Raw genomic sequence first — 8,039 nt, 5'->3', positions numbered from 1 at the left:
CATCGGTCCTGTCCTTTGAAAGGCGCTGCTTTAGGTGTTGGTGAGTAGAAAAGCAAGGCACGGCGGCGACCAGCGATGACCGGCCTTCCCACAAGCCAGGCAGACCGCGTGGGACTCGGGCCGAGCTTGTCCTCAGGTTCTTCTCCGTGGTGTTTCGGTTTCAGGTTTTGGGCTTTTCCCCCTCTCGCCGGACTGAAATTTTATTCCTCACAATCATTTGAGAATAAACACGGTTGTTCACCCCCTTCCCTCTCCTGGCCTCTCCTATATACTTGGCTCTGGACAGATTCTGTGGTCCAATGTGTTCAGGAACTACTAGGGGAGCAGAGGCGCGTCCGTTCCTCAGTGTAGGGTCACCTGTGCCTTCAACGGGTGAATCTGCACCCCAAACTCCACCGTGGACACTCGTAGTCATGGACACAAGCCCCTCCTTCTCTGAATGCGTTCACTCCCACGGTGCCGCACGGGAGAGGCTTGCGAGTGGAAGGGACACTTAGAGGCAGCCTGGTTTTAAGTCCCGACTGGATCGTTTCCTGTGACATCACAGGCAAGTCAGTCCGTTCTCTAAGCTTTCGTGTCTTCCTCCCTCAGCGGGTCTGACGGTAACATCACCTGGCTCGAAGGGCACTGCGGTGACTCAGTGCAATTGGAGGAAGTGTTTGATCAGAGTGTGCACTGCCCAGAAGCAGCTGTGACTCCCACCTGGCCGGGGGGACACCAGGAGCCGGAGTCAGTCACCACCTGCCACAGAGTGATGGCCCTCCACGGGCACTAGGATGCAGGGCTGAGGGGGTCCTTGGACACGGGGGTGCTGGGCAGGGATTTCAGGTACTCCAGGTGTCTCCTGGCATCCTCCTGGTTCTGACGCACATAGTACACGATGTAGGTGATCACCATGGCGAACCAGCCGAACATGGTGACCAGCATGGCCACGTCGGTGGTCTTGTGGTGGGTGCTGCAGAAGCTGACGCCGGCGTCCAGGGCCTGGATCAGCGGCTTCCCTACGTACTCCTCCTGCACGGAGGTGTGGCAGGCGATCTCATCCACCGAGTCGGGGTCCAGCTTCAGCTCCCACAGGGCCTCCTGCAGGGCACACTCACAGTGCAGGGGGTTGTGGGACAGGCGGATCTTGGCGCTGAGCTTGCCCAGGGCGTCCTTGGGAATCCTGCGGATGCGATTGTGAGACAGGTCCAGCAGCCGCAGCGCGCCGGCCAGGCCCGAGAAGGCAGCGGGGCCGATGGTCTCGATGGCGTTCTGGGACAGGTCCAGCTCTCTCAGCTGGCTCAGGTGCTGGAAGGCTCCGTTGGGGACGCGGGCGATCTTGTTGGCGTCGAGCTTCAGGAACACGGCGTTGGCGGGGATGTCCTTGGGGATCTCCTGCAGGCCGCTCGCACTACAGTGGACGGCGACGGCCCCATCGTGGTCGGGGCACTGGCAGCTCTGCGGGCAGGAGGTGCCCAGGCGAAGGCAGAAGAGGAGGAGGAGGCAAGACCCTCCCATGGGGACCGGCACGGACGAGAGGCTCTGCTTGCCCGTGGGGCCCATCCTGACCGCACCTGGAGGCAGACGGCGCGCTCCTCCGGCCCAGGGCTGTGGGCCTACATCCTTCCCCGCTTCCCTGGACGCTGCTTCCGATAGGGACATAAACTCTTGTCCTCGCCTGCCAGGAAATCGTGTTTTCTTTCCGTTCTGAAACAGAGGAGCAATGGGCATTGTCCACGGGGTTCAGCCGGCACCCAGGCACACCTTGACTTTGAGGCAATACCACAGGCAAATTGAAGCCTCTGACCAGTGGGGGTCTCTCTAACTTATTTCTGGGGACTCCCAACGCCACCAGAAGAGCAAGAGCAGGCTCTACTGACCCCTGGTTGGGGGGAGGCACCCATCAACATGGTGGGACAGCCCTGCCCCCTAAGCTGGACACACCCTCTAGACACCCAGGGACCAGGGGCCTGGACAGCACTGGGTGATGGCAGCCTGGAGTCCACCCTCTCCCAGCCCCTCAGGGTGGGAACGGGGAAGACTGAATGCAGAGCCCGAACCAACCCACAACCACCGGGAACCAGCGGCTCATCACTCCCCGCCAGGCTGCTGCAGAAGCTTAGCACTTTGCTAATTGTGACAACCCTTAAAAATTATAATAATGGATAAAGCTCTTCTCTGCCCGCCCTAAGAGGAACAGCCACCGGGCACCTGCCCTGGGGTGGGCGCCTTTTATTTCCATTATGCTTGGGAAGGAAGGAAGAGGAGAACAGAGAAAAGCCAAGCCCTGGGCGCGCGCTGCGCTGGGGCGTGGAGTGGCGGGGCCGCGCGGGGCCTGGGCTGGAGGGGCTCGGACCCCGGGACCCCGAGATCCCCAGGACCCGGGGAACCACGGGCGGGTAATAGGGACGCGGTGTCCACACTCCCGGGAGGGGCGGGGGCTTTACCTGCGCGGCCACGAACGGAGGCTGCTCTGCGCGAGGATCTCCGCGGCTCGAGCCCGACCCGGCGCCACACCCTGGCGCGGCGGGGACCCCGAGGCCGGCACCCAGGGTGGCCGGGGCTCTGCCATGCACTTCGCGGGCCGGGGCCTGGGGGCGGGCGCCTCCGCCAAGAGGGGCCAGGGCAGGGCCAGGGCGGCGCCGGGGAGCCTTGGGTCGAGGGCGAAGCCTGGGGCGGGACTAGAGGGCTAGGGGGGCAGGGCCTGGGGCGTGGCCTGTGGGAAAGCGTGGGGCGGGGCTGGGTCTTTTGAGTGGGTGTGTCTCAGGGGCTGTGGGCGGGGCCTACGGGCTGGGCGGGCCCGTGAGCACACAGAGCCCCGCCCCTCCCGGGTCCACCCAGCTGCGCGCGGTGGGGAGTGGGGGGCGCGAGCCCCCTCTTGGCGCTGACACCTGCACGCAAGGGGCCTGAAGACCCTCGGATCCGCGCCAAGCCCTTGAGGTGAGTCCCTCTTGGGGTGCGTCCCTCGGCCCAGAAGCTGGGTAGTGGGGTTAGGTCTCCACCCACCCGCGTCCCCTCCTGCCCAGGGCTCTCACCGCACCCCCACCTTCTGTGTGTTAGGGTCCGTGCACGGGGGCCTGGAGAAGAATAGGGAATGTGTAAGCCGGGGCATTTAAAAGCGGCTTTATTGTGGTGTGGTTGGTATACAAGAAACCACACATCTAAACTTGGTAAGTTTTGACATTTGTATACACTCATGAAACCATCACCATAATCTACGCAGTACACACTCCAGTCCCACCCTTGGTACTCCCTCCCCTCCTTACCCCCCTCCCAGGCAAGCGCTGATCTGTCTGTCGCTGTGGATTCAGTTGGCATTTCTTACCATTCATGTACATGGAATCACAGGTATGTGCTTTTTGGGTCTAGTTTCTTTCCCTCAGCAGGATTATGTGTTTATCAAGTTGTTCCTTTTAGGGCTGACTAGTCATTCATCCTAGGAATGTTCCAGTTTCCGTATCTGTCTGTTCCTGGACATTTGGGTTGTTTCCATTCGTTGCCTGTTACAAATAAAGTGATACAAACATTGTGTCCTACCGTTGTTTGGACAAATACTCATTTCTCTTGGGTAAATATCTAGGAGTGGGATGGCTGAGTCACCGGTAGCTGTAAGTTTAATGTGAGAGAAACTGACAGGATGATTGTACAAGTTTACATTCCTGCCCACAGTGTGTGCTCACACCCTCACCAGCACTTGGCATGTCAGCCTTCTAAATTTCAGACACTCTACTAGGTGTGTACTGGTATCTCATTGTGGTTTGAATTTGTACTTCCCCGGTGGCTAATGATGGTGAGCATCTTTCATATGTTTTGGGTTTTGTTTTGTTTTGTTTTGCCATCTATCTTCTTTAGGGAAGTGCTCTGTTCAGATCTTTTACCCACCTCTAAATGAGTTGTTTTCTTATTTTGAGTTTTGAGAATTCTTTACATATTCTGGATACAAGTCCTTTATCAGATATGTGATTTGTAAATATTTCCTGTGAGTGTGTGGCTTGTCTTTTCATTCTCTTAAGAGCTTTTCAAAGAGAAGGTTTTAATTTTTATGAAGTCCAATTTATCAATTTTTCTTATATGGATGGTGCTTTTGATGTCATATGTAAGAAATCTTTGCCTAACTCAACGTCACAAGGGTTTTTATAGTGTAAGTTTTGCCTTTGGTTTTAATATCCAACTTGAATTAATTTTGATACATGGTGTGAAATTTGAGTCCAAGTTTATTTTTTGTGTGCATATGGATATTCAGTGTTCCAGAACTGTTTGTTGAAAAATTATTTCTCTACTGAATTACTTTTGTACTTTTGTTGAAAATCAGTGATCCATATCTGTGTGAGTCTATTTCTGTACACTCTGTGTTCATTTGGTCTATTTGCCTATTTTATGCAAATGTTCCAAGCTGTCTTCATAGCTGGATCTTTATAATAATTCTTGAAATCAGGAAATATAAATTTTCCAGCTTTGTTCTTTCATAAAGTCTTTTTGGTCATCCAAGATGTATTTCCTCATTTTCCCAACTTCTACTAAAAAAAGCCTAGTAGGATTTTGTTTGGGATTGCATTGACTCTATAGGTCAGTTTGAGAGAATTAACATCTTGACAATATTAAGTCTCCAATCCATGAACATGGTATATCCTTTCATTTATTTAGAGCTTATTTTATTTCTTTCATCTGGGTTTTATAGTTTCTGGTTACAGATCTTGTGCATCTTTTGTCAGATTTATCTCTGATTATTGTTAATGGCATTTTTGTTTCAATTTCTGGCTTTTAATTACTAATATGTAGAAGCAAAATTGATTTTTGTATTCTGATCTTAACTTTGCTAAACTCATTAGCTCTAGGAACTTTTAAATAAACACTTCAGGATTTTCTACATATGCAGTCATCTTCTCTGTAAATAAAAAGATTTGAGTTCTTTCTCTCCAGTTTGGATGTGTTTTAAATTCCTTTTCATGACCAATTACACTGGCTTGAGACTCTAGTTTAATACTGACCAGAAGAGGAGATCTCCTTGTTCCTGATATCAGGGGGAAAGGAAAGCATTCAGTCTTTCACCATTAAAAACAATGTTGGCTGCTGGTTTTTTGTATGTAGCTATCCTTGTCCGTGTGAGGAAGTGTCCTTCTATTACTAGTTTGCTGGGAGTTTCTATCAGAAATGCTTGTTGGACTTGGTGAAATGTTTTCTGCATTTATTGAAAATCTTTTTTTATTATTCTGTTAATATTATGGATTATACTGATTTTCAAGTGTTAAGTTGACCTTGTGTCGTTGGGATAAATCACAAGAAATCTTTGCCTACCTCAGATTCACATGGTGAGTATCATTTTATATGTTGTTAAACTATTCTGTACAGATGGAACTTCTGAGGTTATTTTTTTCCTTGATTGAATGTTGATAGTTTGGATTTCTTAAGGAATTGTCCATTTATCTAAATTGTTGAATTTATCATCATGAAGTTGTTCATAATATTCTGTTATTAATCTTTCCATGTACAGTGATGGCACCTTTCTCATTCCTGGTATTAGTCACTTGTGTCTTCGCTCTTTTCTTTTACTCATCAGTCAGGAGAGAAATTTGTCAATTTTATGGATATTCTCAAAGAACCAATTTTTTGTTGCATTGGTTGCTCTATTGTTTTCCCTTTTTTATTGACTTCCACTATGATCTGTATGCTTTCTTTTGCTTACATTGGGTTTAAGTTTCTCTTCTTTTTCTGGTTTCTTAAGGTGGAAGCTAGGTCACTAATTTGAGGCCTTCTTCTTTAGTACAGGCTATAAATTTCCCTCAAAGTTCTGTTTTCTATGCACCCCCAAAATTTTGATTTGTTGTATTTTCTTTTTAAAAAATATATATTTATTTTATTGATTTCAGAGAGGAAGGGAGAGGGAGAGAGAGATAGGAACATCAATGATGAGAGAGAATCATTGATTGGCTGCCTCCTACAAGCTCCCCACTGGGAATTGAGCCTGCAACCCAGGCATGTACCCTTGGCTGGAATCGAACCCAGGACCCTTCAGTTCACAGGCCAACACTCTATTCACTGAGCCAAACCAGCTAGGGCGATATGTTGTATTTTCATATTCATTGGGTTAAAAATATTTTCTAATTTGCCTTTTGATTTCTTTTCTTTTTGTGATCCATGGATTTAGAAGTGTGTTATTTTGTTTTCAGACATGTGGGTATTTTCCAGAGATCTTTCTGTTTTTTACTTATTAATTTAAATCTATTGTTGTTGGAGAACATACTCTGTATGTTTTGGACCCTTTTACATTTGTTGAGACTGATTTTATGGCCCAGAATAGGGCCTTTGTTAATCATTGTTATGTGTGCACTTAAACGTGAGTTCTATTGTTGCTCAGTAGAACGTTGATGAGGTCATGTCTGCTGATGGTACGATATTCAACTGTTCTATATTATGACTGACTGTCTGCCCACTTGCTCTATTAATTATTGAAAATGGGTGTTGCAGTCTCTGACTCTGATTGTAGATTAATCCTTTTCTCCTTGCAGTTCTGTTTTTTTTTGTTTTTGTTTTTTTTTGCTTTATGCACTTTGAAAGCCTATATTCAGATTGTGTCCTCTTGATTAAATGGTCACCTTGTCATGGTAAAATGGCCCTTCTTACCCCCAGATTCTTTGTCTTGAACTCTGTTCTGTCTGACTCTAACAGTCACCCCAGCCGTCTTTTCATTAGGTTAGCATGGGCTACCTGTTTCCATTGTACTTTTAACCTCGAGTGTCTTATACTTAGTTTCCTTCGGGATTTCCATAGCATTCAAGTATCTTTTTTAATATATTTGTTAACTACAAAGGTGAGAATAACAACCTTACAGTGGAGAAACCACCTGACTCTGTGACCAAGGTTAAATCCTCAGTAATAAGACAGACAGCCATCATGTAGCCTCTTGATGCGATGGACTGAGAGAGACTCAGCATCAGTTTGTGGTGTTCTTGCCCCAAATGCACAATCTGCCATCGTGAGAACACTCCAGACTCACATCGAAAGACGGCTACAAAGGACTGATCAGTACGCTCCAAAAATGAAGAAGGAGGTCGTAAAAGACAAGAAAGGCCTGAGTCACTGTTACGGACTGGAAAAGACGAAGGAGAAATAGCTAAATGCAGTGTGGGCCCTCGAATAGACAAGGACGTTGGTGGAAAAACGAGTGACACTGACTAAGGCCGGTTGTTCCGGGTCGTGCTTTCCCGCGGATGACGTCCTGCTTCAAAGCTCGTGTGAAGGGATAATTGGGGCAGTTGGGCGCCAGTCTGTCTGCCTCTCTTTCTTCCCCTTTGATCCCGTGTCCTCTTTTCCTGACTTCCCTTGCATTGAACATTTTTTGGTCCATTTTCTCTCCTTAGTTGTCTCCTGCCTGTAACGGTCGCTGTGTCGTTTCCTGCTTTGGGGGGTAGCGTCCGGCATCACAGTCCTTCGCCAGGCCACCCGGGGCCACTCCACCAGTGAGAGCCCTGCAGCCGTGCGCACCCCTGGGGGCTGGGCTGTGGTCGCACGGTTTATGTCCACATGTGCGGGAACCCCACAAGACATTATTCGTTCTGCCTTACACAGCCAGCCGCCTTTTAGAGATTAAAATACAGTCAGCCAGGAAGCTGCAGGTATGTTATTTTCTGGGCTGCAGATATGTTATTTTCTGGGCAATTCAAGAGGTGCCAAAGGGAGCCCCCAAATTATGGAATATTTTTAATATTTAAACAAAGCATATGGCGACCACCAAGAGAAGGACAGTGTGGATGCGGGTGAGTGGGAGAGGCCGGACACTCAGAGCTCACACTGTGTGTTTCTGTTTATGGAAAGCTCAGGAGCAGGCAACACTCCAGGGGTGGTGGACCTCAGGATGGGGATGGGGATGGGGGATGGGGCTCCTGGGGTGGGTGTTATGTATCTGGATCTGGGTGCTGCTTGTTAACATAAAAAATCCACCAAAGCGGATCACACTCAACATGTGTGCAGTGACGAAGGTGGGCCGCTCACAGGGGAGTCCACGTGTGAATGACGTACACGTGGACGGGTGGGTGGATCAGTCAGTCCCAGGTGCCCGT

At 49.1% G+C, this 8,039-nt stretch overlaps 1 protein-coding gene and 1 long non-coding RNA gene across 2 annotated transcripts; one reads left to right on the top strand and one right to left on the bottom strand.

Moving 5' to 3' along the window:
- Window positions 1-201: 201 nt before the first annotated feature.
- On the bottom strand, window positions 202-2,561 carry LRRC3 (leucine rich repeat containing 3). The gene is made up of 2 exons (XM_006099918.3): window positions 2,430-2,561; window positions 202-1,689 (listed from the first exon to the last, which is right to left on the bottom strand). Exon 2 carries the CDS (start codon window positions 1,642-1,644, stop codon window positions 772-774), a length of 873 nt encoding a protein of 290 aa, XP_006099980.1. The 5' UTR covers window positions 1,645-1,689; window positions 2,430-2,561; the 3' UTR covers window positions 202-771.
- A 244-nt stretch (window positions 2,562-2,805) lies between these two features.
- LOC106699029 lies at window positions 2,806-7,331 on the top strand. Its single transcript, XR_002831956.1, has 3 exons — window positions 2,806-2,922; window positions 3,043-3,152; window positions 6,791-7,331. It is a non-coding gene; the product is annotated as an uncharacterized LOC106699029 (long non-coding RNA).
- The last annotated feature ends 708 nt before the right edge of the window (window positions 7,332-8,039 follow it).

This window comes from Myotis lucifugus, unplaced genomic scaffold (genome assembly GCF_000147115.1).
Source record: "Myotis lucifugus unplaced genomic scaffold, Myoluc2.0 scaffold_291, whole genome shotgun sequence".
NCBI classification, from domain to species: Eukaryota; Metazoa; Chordata; class Mammalia; order Chiroptera; family Vespertilionidae; genus Myotis; species Myotis lucifugus.
The sequence above is the reverse complement of the archived record's forward strand: the minus strand, read 5'-3'. Positions and strand labels throughout refer to the sequence as shown.

Excerpts from the sequence above, each read along its gene's own strand:
- LRRC3 (XM_006099918.3), bottom strand. The coding sequence starts at position 1,644 with ATGTCCCTATCGGAAGCAGCGTCCAGGGAAGCGGGGAAGGATGTAGGC.